This window comes from Danio rerio, chromosome 18 (assembly GCF_049306965.1).
Source record: "Danio rerio strain Tuebingen ecotype United States chromosome 18, GRCz12tu, whole genome shotgun sequence".
NCBI lineage: Eukaryota > Metazoa > Chordata > Actinopteri > Cypriniformes > Danionidae > Danio > Danio rerio.
In genome coordinates, this window is record NC_133193.1 from 23,034,917 (window position 1) to 23,051,332 (window position 16,416).

Sequence of the window (16,416 nt, forward strand, 5' to 3'; positions counted from 1 at the left end):
TTTGTTTTTTCCCTTAAATGAGGACTATCACGCAAGATTTATTACAAAGACAGAGAGACAGGTTTTCTTGCTTTATATCGGATAAGATATATTTAAAACATTGATAATTCCACACCAACAACAGTGAAATCATGATGGGCTATTTACAAAAGACGCAAGCACACAACGCTTTTATAAAAACAGTCTGACGGAATACAAAAATGAGGACGTGTAGGAAACCAGTCCAGTTGATTGAGGAAACTGAAGGGCTGGTGTCTGTCCGAATTTGCAGTATTAAAGCAAAAGGTCAATAGTCAATTAATCATTTCATCAATAAATTAAAAAAGGAAACATTCCTCCATTTGGTCACTGAATTGAAAGGCATGTGTTGAATAAAGACAAGAGAGAATCACCGATCTCCAAGCAAAGCCCTCGTTTGAGTTCAGGTGGCTGCTGGTTTTTCTCAACAAGAGTCCAACAATCTCATTTCCACGGGGTTACGGCATCACACACACACCTCAGGGAAGACCCTTCCCTATTAGGTTTGTCCAGATGTGGCCGATCATACAGTGGGGTTTTTGCCTGAGTGAGGGGTTTGCTGTTGTTGTTGTTGTTGTTGAAGGTAAAGTGGCCGTTTCACTCGGGGTTTCCTGCGTTTGGGTTTGCTCTTAGCTTTGGTCAATTGCACTACAAAGAAGGAAAGCACAACCATGGCACCAAGAAAGGCAAACATCGGGATGGTCTGTCCCACCTCTTGATTATATCGTCCAGGCATTATTCCTGAGGAAAAACACATTGTGAGGGTGAAATCTGGAGCTTGTACCATGATGGTCGTTGAACAAACTCAGGTTAGATCTGAGTTGACAAAACCAAACCACTTTCTCCGTTAATTTAGACTTTAATCCTTAATTCAGGGAGTACCGAGTAATTTAAGGCGTTTTATATCACTGGCGAACAGCCAAATCGCATGCCATGACACCATTACTGACATCTTAAAAGAGAATGACCACAATTTTAGAATTTAAACTATCAAACATTAGCTTTATAAGTATAATTGGACAGTCTAAAGTAACTTTTTTGTAGTGATAATAATTATACAAATTCAATATAAGGTCATTTATAGTCATTTTTTGGATTAAGAGTTTATTGATTACATAAATCATAAAAAGTTGTTGTAAATAAATCAATCGTTGCTAAACATGAGATCATTATCTTTAAAATGTTTTACCAAGTAGCAATGAAAGACAAGACAAGAGAGACAGCACTTTAATGGTCACTTAACCCCAAAGTTGGAGCAAACTAAACTGAAACCTATCTGGTTAAGCAGCTAAACCAGCTTTATGGTACAGGTTAAGTATGATTGATCATTTTCTAAAAGACACCATTTTTATGGTCAATTAAAGCCAGAGTTGGTGCAAACTAAACAAACTTATCTGGTTAAGCAGCTAAACCAGCTTCATGGTTCAGGTTAATTATGGTTGATTATTTCCTAAATGATAGCACTTTCATGGATATGTGACCCCAGAGCTGGTGCAAACTAAACTGAAACTTATTTGGTTAAGCAGCTAAACCAGCTTCATAGTAAACGTTAACTATAGTTGATTATTTCCTAAAAGACAGCATTTTCATGGTCACTTAAGCCCAGTGTTAATACAAACTAAACTGAAACTTATCTGGTTAAGTAGCTAAACCACCTTCATAGTAAAGGTTAATTATTTCCTAAAAGACAGCACTTTCATGGTCACTTAAACCCAGAGTTAATACAAACTAAACTGAAACTTGTCTGGTTAAATAGCTAAACCAGCTTCATCCTACGGGTTAATTATGGTCGATTATTTCCTAGAAGACACCACGTTCATGGTCACTTAAACCCAGAGTTGGTGCAAAATAAACGGAAACTTATCTGGTTAAGCGGCTAAACCAGCTTCATGGTACAGGATAATTATAGTTGATTATTTCCTAAAAGACATCAATTTCATGGTGGTTTCAGTTTAGTTTGCACCAACTCTGGGGTTAAGTAACCATGAAAGTGCTGATTAATTATGATTAATTATCTCCTAAAACAGCAGGGATCCCTTCCTCACCTCCAGGAATGTCCCAAGCTCCACTTTCCCCAGGAGACAGGGGTCGAACCTGAGGCCGATATGCCCTGACATTAGGCAAAACAACCTTGTCCATGTCCACTGACAGAAGTTTCTGGTGTTTCCAAAGATTGCTGAGAAGAAATAAATGCCAACAAACTTAGATGTGGATTTTGAAAGACAATGCATCTGAATTTAGATTTGCTTGGAGTGCTGATGCAGTGCGTGAAAATGGAAAAGGGGTCTGTACTGACCTAGGAGCAGTCTCATTTAGAGGCTGAGGTTTGGCCCAAGACAGATGAGGGCATGCAGGAAGAGGACGAGGTTTAGGGTCACCCAGATGAGCCTCCAGCACTTTGGAGTAACGATACAAGTGATTCCCTGAAAAAATAGGAATACGATTAAATAACAATAAAAAGAAAAAACTATTTGACTTCAGTGATTAAATATATCTTAATTAATTAAAACAAAAATAAAAAACTGTACACAACAATTAAAACCCTATTAAAAAGAGAAACCCAAGCATAAGGAAACCTATATCAATCAATTGAATTAAAAGAAAAGATGTAATAAAAAATAACTAACAAATAATAATGAAAATGATTTAAAAATAAATAAAAAAATCAATTAATGGAAAATAATAAAAAAACAGATAAAAGCAAATAAACGAGTTAATTAAATACTGCTAAGAAAGAAAACTGATTTAAAAATAAAATAGGATTACAATAAATTAAACAAAATCGAATGAATTTAAATATACAAAATAAATAAATAAAAACTAAATAAAATCACTAAAAAAAACTTATGAAAATAAACAAAATATTAAAAAAAAAATTAATAACCAACTAAAGAAATTACTTACAATAAAACTACAAGAAAAATAAATACACACTAATATTATAAATAAATAAGTGTATTTAAAATAATGATAAAACCATGATAAAAATATGTATAATACGTGCATGTATAAACACAAGCCTAACCTTCTAATCTCTGTGGTAATGGCCTGTCTGTGCCTGTAGGAGGGACCAATCTGTTTTTTGAGTGGGTGAGGCTGGGCGGAGTCATGCTGTAGGAAGTGTACTGAAGCAGAGCATCCAGCAGCCAAAAACAGTCTACACAGAGAAAAGCAAAGCCAAACACATGCAAATTATTTTAACAACTCTACAAACAAATAAACTTTCAGATCACCCCTCACATTTTTCTATTACCTTTCTGCCTGTGACTGTCATCAATGCAGTTGGAATCTCCATAGAGTGCAATGCGGCCTCCCCCATCAGAGGGTGTTTGGTACAGTCCAAGCACAGGCACATTTTCCACCACTGCAGTCTCTTGCTTCAAGACCTCCAGACCTAAAGATTTCAAGATGTCGCATAACAATAACAAGAGGTTTAAGAGAAAGCCTCTTCATGAATACAGCAGTGATGTGAGGTGTGTGATAAGAGGAGGTGCAGTGTACCTTGATCCTTCAGTGTCTGAGCGATAACAATCCCATCCTCGGGAAAACGAGCAATGCTGCACCCAGATGCATAATACACTGAAAGAAAAGAGACAGTATATACCATAGAAATGATTTAAGGTGAGATGTTATAAAAGAGTTAATCGCTGCTGGCAAAAATACTGTTTTTATACTGAGTTTTTTTCATCCTATGCAAAAAAAAGTTTCTTATATTGCACTTTATCAATCCATGTCTGTACATTTACATTAAAATTAGTAATGTAACAGATCACAAATCTCATGATTCGGATTGCATAATGGTTTTTTAGTCATAGATCAGACCATTTTTCGGATCAGCCAGAAAAGGGAGGAGACAAGTGTAATTTGTTTTCCATTTATTACAAAAACAGTACTGCAAGAAATGTTTGGTTTTAACAAACATAACTTAAAACCTGAAGTTTTATTAAAAATTAAATGAAGAAATAATCAGCTGAATAAAAATAGTCAAATATTCAGTAATGTAAAAAAAAAAAAAAAATCACTGTTACTACTACTCTTACTGATAATGCTGAATGTATGAATATATTTTAATTGGTACAACCTATATTTATTTTTAGTCTTATTTTCAATAAATTATTCAGTTATTCCCTCATAAAATTTTACATTTTATTGCTAGATGGATCATTTTAAAAGAATTATTCAGTGGCATAATTTTGATGGCTGGTTGTCGCCGCCTATTGGTTAAATAATGTAACTGCTGCCAACAACTTTAATTTTTGAGCGTCGTTAAATGCATATGACTGTGATTTTAATCTTTACTATAAACATCAGTGGTTTTATCTAAGCCTAAATGCTTTCATACTTGTGTTTTCAATAACGTGAGAGGCGATCACTCTGTCATTGTTACAAATTTAGGATTAATCTACCGGTAAAAAATGTATTAATACACAGGCCACTGGTGTGATCCGTTATACCCCTAATTAAAATACCTTCTTTTCTCCTCCCCAACAATTTGATTAATCTCTATATTTTAAAGGTCTATTTAAAAAAAAGATTTGTACATGTGTAACATTTTATTCTACAAAAATAAAAATTTGCAGTATTTTCTGAATTTTGGAATGATAAAAGAGTCATTTTTGAAACCATTGTGATTGAAATTTTAGACCCATAAAGCGCTAAAGCCTAAGGAATTTATCAAATGGTGAAGACAGAAAATTTTTTTATTAGCCCTATCAAATTTTTTTTTATTAGAATTCAATACATTTAATAATACAATAATACATTAATAATTAAATATATATATATATTTTTCGATTAAAAATATTTTAAATATTGTGTAAAAACAAGCAAAACCTACTTGTATCCATACACTTTTTCCTCCAACATAAACCTTCTTCAAAATAAAAAACTAAACAAATGTTTTAAAACATTTTTAAGTTTTAAAACTATAATAAACTAAATCAACATAGAGAACTTTTAAAGTAAATTTATTTTAAGGAAAGTAATTCAACCATTATGATAAAGTTAAAAATGACCTTTTTTACATAAAAAGTTAAGTTTTATTGAGATGAGTTGTTGATGATTGTACAGGTTTTGGCCAGATTGGGTAGCAATTTATGAACAAAGGAAAATTAAGACACTTAAACAAGATTCAAGACCTACAGCATAATATTTTAGTAAATTTAAGACTTTTTAAGGCCTAAAATTTGGATTTTGAGATTTAAGACATTAAGACTTTTTAAGACCCTGCAGAAACTCTGATTATGTATAAAAAATGTATAAATGAAAAATACAAAATAAAACTTAATCAGCAGGAAAAGTGTAAAAGTTTGTGATTTGTTAACCTGGCTTGAAGACAAATTAATCTACATTGAAACTTTCTACCTAATATCATATATTTAAAAGGTCAGTTTTATCTAAAAATGTCAATTTACTCAACATTTACTCTCCTAGAAGTGGTTGAAATGAGTTTCTGTTTCTTCTGTCCAATGCAGAAGAAGACATTTTAAAGAGTGTTGGAAACCAGCAGCTGTTGACTACCATAGCGGTATACTACTGAAGTCAATGGTTGCCGGTTTCCAAGATTATTGCATATATCTTCTTCTGTATTCAACAGTAGAAAGAAACAGAAACAGGTTTGAAAAAAAGTGGCAAGTAAATAATGACACATACAGTACTGTGCAAAAGTTTTGGTCCCCCAACAGTTTTGGTGTTTCAGCAAAGTTTTAATTATTTTAATAAGATATTTCTTTTCTATGTACACAGAATAAAGAAAAAACAAACACTGTATTTAGAATAAAAAGGCTCCTGCTAGCAAATGGCAGTATTTAATATGTTTTTTTTCCCTCTGTCCAGGCAATCTGAGGGTGCCGAAGCATAAAAGTCCTCATGCTGAACACATTAGGAGGTTAGCTGAAGGTGTAGCTGACATGCAGCGAGGGGTTTGTGTCTTTAATAAAATCATTTCTTGTTCATTGAAAAGTAAGAATGATTAATAAATCTATATGAAACAGTCCCTTAAAACTAAAATCACGTCTTCAGTTTCAGGCTCAGTGGCGCTTTGCACTCAAACTACAAGCATCCCGAGCCAAAGCCCAACCGAACTCTGCCACACGTCTTCCGTCCGGGCCAATGCCGGCCAACTGAACCGCGCCTGAGCCTGATTCGGAGCACACAAACCAAGTAACACATCCGGGTACAGTTTGGATAGCATAGTGTGAGAAATATCATTATTGACATAACTATATAATAAATAATTATACTAAAATGACAAATCTAATGGAGGCCAAAGAGTTTTGCACAGTATATATATATATATATATATATATATATATATATATATATATATATATATATATATATATATATATATATATATATATATATATATATATATATAGAGAGAGAGAGAGAGAGAGAGAGAGAGAGAGAGAGAGAGAGAGAGAGAGAGAGAGAGAGAGAGAGATTTTTGTGTGAAAGACCCCTTTAACAGCAATCTCTGGGTGATGTTATAAGGCGGTATCTTACTGTCATGATCTGCTAAGGTAAAGTCTCCCTCATATAGGCCATCACTGAAGGCCATTCCCCAAACTGAGATCAGGTCATTCAAGGCTGGCACATTAGCACCCCCTGTGTCTGGCATCCACCACTGTCTGTAAAGTGCAAGAAATTTGCCTTCATTTGTGAGTCAAAACATGTTTGTCCTGAATCGGACACTTTATTAAGAGCCCATCATTTTTCAGATTCCATAATAGAAACCACACAACATCAAACCCCAACCAAAATGACAATAGTTATAAATTAGAGCACTTAAATATCCTAATGGGAAGCACACAATGAATTAGGACAGGAAAAACAGATGGTAATTAGAAAATTAGATAAGCAGCCTGCTGAAATAACAATGTCAAGTGGAATCACAATTAATTATGTAATTAGTAAGGCAGGCTTGACACTAATTATTGTCTAGTGTTTTTTGCCATTTACAGTGGAGTTTAAGAGTTATAAATGGGTCAAACACAAAAATGGCCTAAATTCAAGTCGTAAAATAGGGCTGGATTCGATAGCATCTTTTGATTCAATAATAAATTTGATTCTCAATTCCTGATACAATTAAATGGATATTGTTTTAATAGAAATGTGTATGGTGTATTATTAGTTTATTATTATTATTTTTAACACTTTATTTCCATGGATATATTTAAGCAGAACTCTTCTGTTGATTTTAATTTAGCTGAAGGCAAAATTATTAGTTCCAATTGGGAAATATTTAGAATACAAATTTCACAAGACTTTTCCCATTGATGGTTGCAGCTGGAAGGGCATCTTCTGCGTAAAACAAATGCTGGATAAGTTGGCAGTTCATTCCACTGTGGCGACCCCAGATTAATAAAGGGACTTAAGCCGAAAAGGAAATGAATGAATGAATAAATGAATATTTCCCAAGTGATATTTAACAGAGTTAATATTTTTCAGTTTTTGCCATAATTTCTTTCTTCTGAATAGAGTCTCTTTCAGTTTGGCAGGAATAAATATGCAGTTTTAGGGGCTGAGCACACCGAACATGCTTTTTGTGTTAAGAGCGTCTTTTTTGAATGATTTACCAACGGCCGCGAACGGTGTGCCCGCTGCTTATGGGCCCTGCGCGCCTCGCGTTTTAACCGTCTGATGCACCTCATGTTTTTGCCGTTGCGTGCAGTGCACTCGCAGTTGAAAAAAAGCCAACTCTGAGCAAAAAAATTGCGTTCTTTATGTCAGCTGCATCTTTTTCATTCTCCAATCAAATGAAAGCAGAGGCTGGGTTTCCGTTGATGTGCCTGCAGTGTTTGTGTTGTCAAGACAACTACAGAGACTTTTAAAGAGGGAGAAGACACTTGTGGTTGCTGTTTTGAGTTAACCAGTGCTGTATGACTTCACAAATCTTGGATATCACAATATCATTAAATATTAAAAGTATATTAATATCAACAGCAACACTCTCGCACAGTACTCAGCTGATTTAGTCGTTGCCTAGAGACAAAAGGCAGTGAGGTGCGCCACATGTTTTTGGAATGGAAAGGCGCGTTGGGTTTGTTCGGCCCCTTAATTTATTTACATTTTTTTTATAACTTAAGATCAATTTTATTAGCTCTCATAGAAAGTTGACCAAGTTAACCCTTTAAATTGCACTTTGAGCTGAATACTAGCATCTTTCAAAATTACTAGAAAATAAGTACTGTCATGATGGCAAAGACAAACATGATTAGTTATTAGAAATACTTAGTTATTAAAAATATTGTTAAAAAATATTCCCGGCCTTAACAGTACTTAAAAGTTTATTTTATTCATTTTCACATCCTGTCCTTTAATTTCTATAGACTCTGTATGTGCTGTGACACTGTTAATGTTATCTGATATAATGGGCAAAAACATATGTGTATATATCTGGAAAAAAAATTCTCATTTCACAGGAGGGTTGAATTTTGCCTTCAGCTGTATGTATGAATAAGCTTAGCAGCTCTAAAGTATATGAGCAGTACTGCACATCACGGATGTGTTTAAAGATATCATATATATAAATGTTCTCATATTGCCTCAGCTTAGCCTCAATTCACTTTTTTTCCACAAAAGATTCATGTGGTAGGACAAACTGCTAAATGAATTTTTAGAGAAGGTACAATGACACACACTCAGTACCTGGTGTTTTCATCATAGAACTTGACTTTTCTCATGACTGATGTGTTGTACCAGTCACTGAAAACGATGAGAGACAGGCCATTATCAATGTCTCTCCTCAACTTGGTGATCTCTTCTGGAAAATACTCCTCTTCGCTGTCCACCATCAGCAACGTTCCTATAAGATGAGACAGAAGTGATGGTTGATTTAAGCACATTCATCAACACATCAGAATCCATTATACTCTATGAACACTTACCATATTGACTGGCATCAAAGCAAGTGATTGGTGCACCCAAGACCTCAACAAAGTAGCCCATGCTGCGAAGGTGCTGATACATGTCTCTGAAGTTAGTGTGAATATGGTCACCATTCCTGAAAAATGAAAACAATATCATCTACACCATATAAGAGAAATGAGACATAATTATAGTAAAAGAGATTCTGTCCCACAATGGATTTTCTAACTAACTGAATGTGGGTTGTTTTTTGTGTTTGCGGCTCACCAGTCAAGTGGATCGTTCTTCATGCGCAGGTTATCTCGGGGGAAGTATCCGGGTGGGTAGCGCAGGTTGTGGTACTGATCCCATAGAATCCTCTTACTGCGTGGAGGAGTGGGGACAATCTTCACTTTCACTGGCAGCTTCACTGTGGAGGTCATTTCACCACCTATTGCAGACTGGATACAAACACATGGAAAGCAGGTCATGATCTGGAGCCAGATGAAAGACATTTCAGAAACCATCTAATGACTATTATAGGTGAACTGCAAAATTCTAGAGAATTATATTTATATTTTGGTGTTTTCATGATCCTCTGACTATTGGAAATAGAACATTTAACAAAAGTTTATAGACTAGTTACTAGTTTTCAGTTCTGTTTGATGCTACCTATTAAAAATATATATAAATATAAATATTAATAATTTTATAAAAATGTATTTAAAGAAAAACGAAAATTAAATCAATTGAAAAAAAATTTATATATCCATGTCTATGTATGACTGGTTCCAGCTGATAGAACAGAGGAAGAGCATCTCTGAATGCACAAAACATCCAACCCTAAGGCAGATGGGCTACAGCAGCAGAAGACCACACAGGGTGCCACTCCTGTCAGCTGAGAACAGGAATCTGAGGCTACAATTTGCACAGGCTCATCAAAATTGGACAATAGAAGATTGGAAAAACCTCTGGTCTGATGAGTCTCAATTTCTATTGCAACATTCGAATGGTAGCGTCAGAATATGGCATCAAGAACATGAAAGCATGGCACCATCTTGCCTTGTATCAAAGGTTTAGGCTGGTGGGGGTGGTTTAATGGTTTCGGGAATATGTTCTTGGAACACTTTGGGTCCATTAGTACCAGTTAAACATTTTGTCAATGCCACAGCCTACCCGAGTATTGTTGCTGACCATGTCCATCCCTTTATGACCACAGTGTACCCATCTTCTGATGGCTACTTCCAGTAGGATAACGCGCCATGTCATAAAGCGTGAATTATTACAGACTGGTTTCTTCAACATGACAATGAGTTCACTTTACTCCAATGGCCTCCACAGTCAACAGATCTCAATCCAATAGAGCACCGTTGAGATGTGGTTGAGTGGGAGATTCGTATCATGAATGTGCAGCTGACAAATCTGCAGCAACTATGTGATGCTATCATGTCAATATGGACCAATATCTCTGAGAAATATTTCCAGTACCTTGTTGAGTCTGTCCCACAATTAAAGCAGTTCTAAGGGCAAAAAGGGGTCCAGCCCGGTACTAGTAAGGTGTACCTAATAAAGTGGCCGATAAGTGTATATATAATATATTATAAATATTATGTATTTTTAATCTCAGTTTTAATTAACTCATTAAGTCATTGATAACAGGCTCCACATTTCATTAATGCCTAAATCGGCATATCTGAAGAATCTCTTGAACAAATTAGTGACAAATACATTTTTAATAGTTTTTTAACAATCCTATTGGCGGAAAAAAAACTTTTTCTTGACTTTTATTTGAAGCATCAATTGTTTGATCAATACCATAGACATCATAATTTAATTATTTGTTAGACAGATATAATCCTGGATGGATCCTATTTGTTACACAGGAATAATAATTGATGAAAAGACTAAAGCTGTTAAATAACCCATACTTGTCCATTAAATAATCCATACTTGTTCTCAACATGTCAAACACAGATTTACATGCATACTTTTCTGATTATGAAATTAGCATCACCTGCACAGAACATGTAAAAACAGAGCCTAAGCCAGCCTTATGACTTTACTCCAAAATATCATGTAGCCTTAATAAGCACAAAAATGTTACTCACGTCATTTTCTGCAGGGGAGGCCACTGTAACCATGACATGACCCTGAGCGATGCCTTCCCAAGATGCTGCTTTTTTGGCCACAGATATAGAAACAGCCAGGTACCCGGCCCAGGGCCAGAGCACAGGTGAGTAAGACACCGCCACATCCACATAATCTCCATTCTGAGGGAGATAGGGCTGCCAGATGGGCTTTAAAGAAAAATTGATGAACCATGAATATTTAAAATGACAATTTAGAGTCAAAAACAACATATCAGTTTACAATGAACATCAGTCACTCTTTATTAATGCCTACCTTCTCTACAATCCGTCCTGTCACGCCCATACCATTAAGAATGGTCACGTTGACGATTGTTGGCATGCCACCGTAGTAAATGGGCTGAGAGCAGTAGGGCCACATGTACGGGCACTCGGTCAGATCAATGTAGCTTGGACTCAAGCTAAAGAGTTAAAAAAACACCATCAGAAATTCATTAAGATGAACTCCGCACCAGTGGAAGATAATGAACCAGGACAAATCTACTTCATAATCAGCCAGGAATGTAATTAAATTCAAATAAGGGTGCATTAGAGACACTAGCTGCATTTAAAAAGGACCAGTTTAGCATATATGAATAAGAAAATGTGAGCATGTGATGCGAGCAGAATGCTAGACAAAGATCATTTCCTCATTTGGAAGTCTCTTTGGATAAAATTGTCTGCTAAATGCATAAATATCCTTCAGGGACGCACTATATTGGAGGATAATAATATCACATGCAATATTTACTTTTTCTGCAATGAATGTTGCAATATGGGGAAAGAATAGAATAGAGTAGAATAGCTATATTTGGAAAGAATTATTGCTGCATCCTTTTAGAGCTTAATTTTTCTATTTTTATATAATAATTTCATATTATATATACACACACACACACACACACACTTATTAAATAATATAGTAAAAGTACATACTGTAATACATTACATTTTATTCTGTAAAATAAGATAATTTATTTAAATTGAATAGGAATTCATTTATTTTTATTTATTTAATATATAAATATTTAAAAAAATCTATTATGGTTATTCAATAATATAGTAAAACTGCATTACATTTTTACATTCTATAAATAAGCCAAGTTTTTAATAAACATACAGTACTATTAAATGACAATATAAATATTTACTTATTAATTTTTGTTATCCCCCAAACTAAAATTTCTGATAGGTTACTGGTAAACGAACAACATGAGTTAAATTTGGCATTTTATAAGCAGTGAGCTCATGATCCAGATAAAATGGCATTATATATTCATATGCTATTTACAGCATATAATTTTTTTATTAAATTGCAGTCTCTGTGATTTGACAACAACAGTAACCACGCTGATTTCCTAAAAATGTAAATGCAAGGGCAGAAACACTATATTTGTGTATGCGTGTATCAGGGACGTGCCTGGCTTGCGGTTTGTAGCTGTTAAGGATCTGATATGCTCTGAGTAAATCGAGTTTGCCGTGGCCCTGCTCAAACATGTTGACGCCAGGCAGCCTGCGAGCCGAGGCGATCAGGGCCTGCTTCATGCTGGCCGGATTCACCAACTCTCTGTTCAACACAGTGCTGGAAAGACAAGAGCAAATGAAACACGATTACTTTGAATTGATGTGGCTTGATGGAATAGCATTTCAGGCAGATGACCAGAAAAAAATCTTTAAAGAAACACTGGTGACTCATATGCTAGAAACCAAAGAGGCGGATGAGCCCAAGTACCAATACAAAATGAGAGTAATATATATAAAGGATAAAGAAAGGAAGGGAACTAAAGAAGGTGTAATGAAAACAGTAAAGTGGAAGCACTAACAAATTAGGTTAGTCTATCACAATCAGAGAGGATGTACTTCATCAGATATACAGCAAAAGCGAAGACCATGTATAAGAGAGGATGTCATTCAGTTCCAAGTGGAAAATAAGATTGATTCTGTTTGTTCATTTGAGACTTGTTTTTCCTGTTCTTTTCTTGCAGAATGAAGCTTAATTTATTTTTTTCCATATGACAGGAACAAAAGACTTTTGCAGAAAACTACTGGTTTAGAGCACCATTTTATTTGTTCCACTTCACATGAACTATTTCAAAGAGCAGTGTGTTAATAATAATTTATGTACAAAGTACAGATGAGCCCAATATCAATCACTATCAGCTCCCTGATAAAGCAGCACTGATTATATAGATATAAAAGTAGTCCACACCTAAAACAACATTCGGACTCACTGAATATGTGTCATGGGCTAAAATTGGAAACACCTAGTTTTGGTGTTCAATGTAAAACCCTACTGTTTAAACTATTTGGGTCAAATTCATTACAATGATTTTCTAATGGAAAATACATAGCTAAAAATGTCAACTTTATCCAATTTATCTAGTAAAGTCCAAATGAACCTTGCTGAGACTTCTTTCAGTATGTTAATTCACTTTCAATTGAGAAAAATAGTGAGTAGGGTGCGGGGCTTTCTTTTACCAGATCATCCCCTTATATATTTTACAATATGATAAAAAAAAACTGAGCCAATACTCAATAATCTAACTGTAAAGTAATTAAATTTGAGACAGGGTGCATAAGAGATGCCGAATACAATTTAAAATGGACCAGTTTAGAATACATAAATAAGAAAATGTGATGTAAAAAGAAATGCTAGACAAAGAAAATTTGTCTTAATGCAAGTCACTTTAGATTAAAATTATCTGCTAAATACACAATATAAATTAGGGATGCACTATACTGAGAAAAATATCGCATGCATTAGGTTTTTGTTCTGCAAATTTTGGAAAGATCTAAGCCCTGGTCAGATCACGTGATTTTGTCATCATTTCCCTGACATAGGGTATCATAGGGAGTCGTAAACGACAAATGGGCATCGTGACATAAGATTCAATCCTTTCTTTTTGTGTAATGTGGCAAAGTTCACAACAAATGATACCATGTCTGCGACACTTCACGACACTGTTGCAGAAAGTCAAGCATGTTTAATCTTCACAATGGGTTCCTGCATGTAGGTGACACTGGCCAATAGGAGCACATAATTTCTCAGTTATATCCACAGGTGCTGCCGTTAATCTGTGGGTCAGGTAATCAAAAAATTGGCTGCATATTTACTAGAGGTGTGAACCTATACTGGTCTCACAGTTTGGTTACGATTATCATGCCATGGATTCGGTTCAACTCGGTGCATTGACGATGCTTTCCATACACAGTGTATTATTTGGGGGGTGCTATAAAAAGCTGTCTGTACACACACGCACGCAGTGAAATTGTGCACAGTTTTTGCGTTTTTAAGTAGTTGGCGCCTGGAGTGCTGTAAATACCCGCGCTCACCTCCCTCGCGACAGAGTGCATATGAGATAAATGACGTCAGTACATAATAACTGGATATGATTATTACTGAACAGATACCGAATTGTCCGCGTCTGCATCACGGTGCACCGAAGAACCAATTAATTCTGACACCCCTAATATTTACTTATGAGTCTCGGGTGGATAAGATCAATCATTAGCCGCATTTCCACTATCGGGCCAGTGCGAGCCAGGGCTTTAATCGGGCCGGGCCGGGCCAATAGCCCGGGAGGTTGAGAAATGAGGCCGAAATCATGTCGCGTTTCCACTGACGGGCTAATAGCTCACAGCGCGTCACGCAAACACCGCCCACAGAACGTCCCCGAATCAAACGTCACACAACCCGCCCACTTCAGATAAAGCACACCATATAATCATCACGAAACGAAACCATTAAAATGAAGACAACCGAAACAAACAAATGACACGTTACTGTACAGCAGTACATTATATGTCTATACGCACAGACCTGTGTATTTCCATTCATTACATTTGTTTACTCGCCGACCAACTGGCATTGTTCATCGACTGCTCTCGCCGAACGCAGGGACCCATCACAGAGAGCGCACACATCCATAATATAAAGCCACAGAAATTCTCCTTTATAGCTCGATATTGCATGTATTTTATAACATCCTCGTTTTGATAGAAGTCGTGTTAAGTGTTTCAGCATAAGAGCGAGTAGCCTTATAAAATATAGCCATATTTTTGCGCTCGCAGCTATTCACTAAAGCTCTTCATTTAAAGTTTCATTTATAAATTTAACCACGTCATATAAAAACATAAACAGTTGTTTGAGTAGGCCTATATAGAACCCATTTTGTGTTTGGACTTTCCCCCATAAGCGTTTAAAGCAGCGAGCGCTGCGCAGGACTGGGTGACAGAAAAAAAAAGGTATAGGAGATTCTGCTTTCACTCACCCAAATAATGCTCTGTTTGCGCGATTTGATTAATATCATCGTATCCAAATACTTTATAAATAATATTTCAAACCTTCTCCGGTGTTAATTGTTTTTATAAAATATCGAAAATCTTTTTTTTTCAGACAGGTCTTTGTAAAATGAAAGTTAGCTATAGGCTATATGTGTGGCTTTAAAACGGTTCGATTTATGTGTTGTATATAGGCTACCTACATATAGCTAGCTTTTGTTTATTTTATATTGGTTTATTTATTTAATGTGATTTTATATTTATCCGATATTTGTAATTCTTTAAATTATATTTCATTAAAGCTTAGGCTATTTTATCAGGATATGAAACTATATTGTTTAAAGTCTACGAAAGTGGGCACGTATTTTGTTAAGTTTTATGTCCTTCTGTTTTATTTTTATTGTGTATTATCTCCAAAATAAATAAAGAAAAAAGCCGCTCGCGGCATAACGGAGCTGTGAAGGAGCGCTTTAGCCCGGTCTCACACACACATACAGGCATCTAAACGCGCACAAACACACCTTTTAAACTTGACAAAAACTCTCGAAAACCTTTACTGTCTGCTGTGTTTTTAATATGGTGTAAAGATTATTATGCGTATTGAAACATAAAGGAGGACGCAGCAAAGAACGTCACTATAAATTAAAACTACTTTATTATTTTATGCAGCAGCCTTACATTTAAAAGCGAAACATAAGGGTGATCATACGCAAAAAGACCCCAGACTATAAGGCTAGATGTTTTCTTTCCCTTATTTCTTTATTTGTTTGGCGCATGTACTCATGTGCGATCAGAAAACTGCCCGCCTCTCCTTTCACTCCGCCCCGAAGCCCCGGCTGGCCCTCCTTGGCCCAAGGTATTCGGCGGGCCGAAAAAGGCCGGCCGCTGGCCCCAAGAAAGCCCCGCTTTGGCCCGATTAGGCCCCGGAAGTGACAGTGGAAACCCCACTGGCCTTGGCTCGCCCTGGCTCGCTCGCTTTAGGCGCGATAGTGGAAACGCGGCTATTGATTTTCTAAAATTATAAAGTGTTTAAAGCAATTTTGTTGACAGACTAGCACAAATAAGCAGACATCTCCATTCTCACAATGAGATTCTGAGTTCTCTCAGCCTTCAAACGGAGTTTGTCTTGGTTTTTCAGACT

General features: G+C 35.7%; 1 protein-coding gene across 2 annotated transcripts in view; it reads right to left on the reverse strand.

The window, feature by feature from the left end:
- The window catches only part of mbtps1 (membrane-bound transcription factor peptidase, site 1), a 39,863-nt gene continuing 23,447 nt past the window's right edge, over positions 1-16,416 (reverse strand). Inside the window, exons 11-23 of one of the 2 annotated variants that reach the window (NM_199213.2) lie at positions 12,415-12,576; positions 11,272-11,416; positions 10,977-11,165; positions 9,157-9,329; positions 8,910-9,025; positions 8,671-8,827; positions 6,526-6,650; positions 3,520-3,597; positions 3,272-3,412; positions 3,044-3,175; positions 2,315-2,441; positions 2,064-2,194; positions 1-759 (exon numbers count right to left, since the gene is read on the reverse strand). In NM_199213.2, the coding sequence (NP_954683.2) occupies positions 542-759; positions 2,064-2,194; positions 2,315-2,441; positions 3,044-3,175; positions 3,272-3,412; positions 3,520-3,597; positions 6,526-6,650; positions 8,671-8,827; positions 8,910-9,025; positions 9,157-9,329; positions 10,977-11,165; positions 11,272-11,416; positions 12,415-12,576 (1,894 nt within the window). In that variant the 3' untranslated portion in view covers positions 1-541. The remainder of the gene's footprint in view (positions 760-2,063; positions 2,195-2,314; positions 2,442-3,043; positions 3,176-3,271; positions 3,413-3,519; positions 3,598-6,525; positions 6,651-8,670; positions 8,828-8,909; positions 9,026-9,156; positions 9,330-10,976; positions 11,166-11,271; positions 11,417-12,414; positions 12,577-16,416) is intronic. The other variant, XM_021467593.2, reaches the window with a different exon arrangement.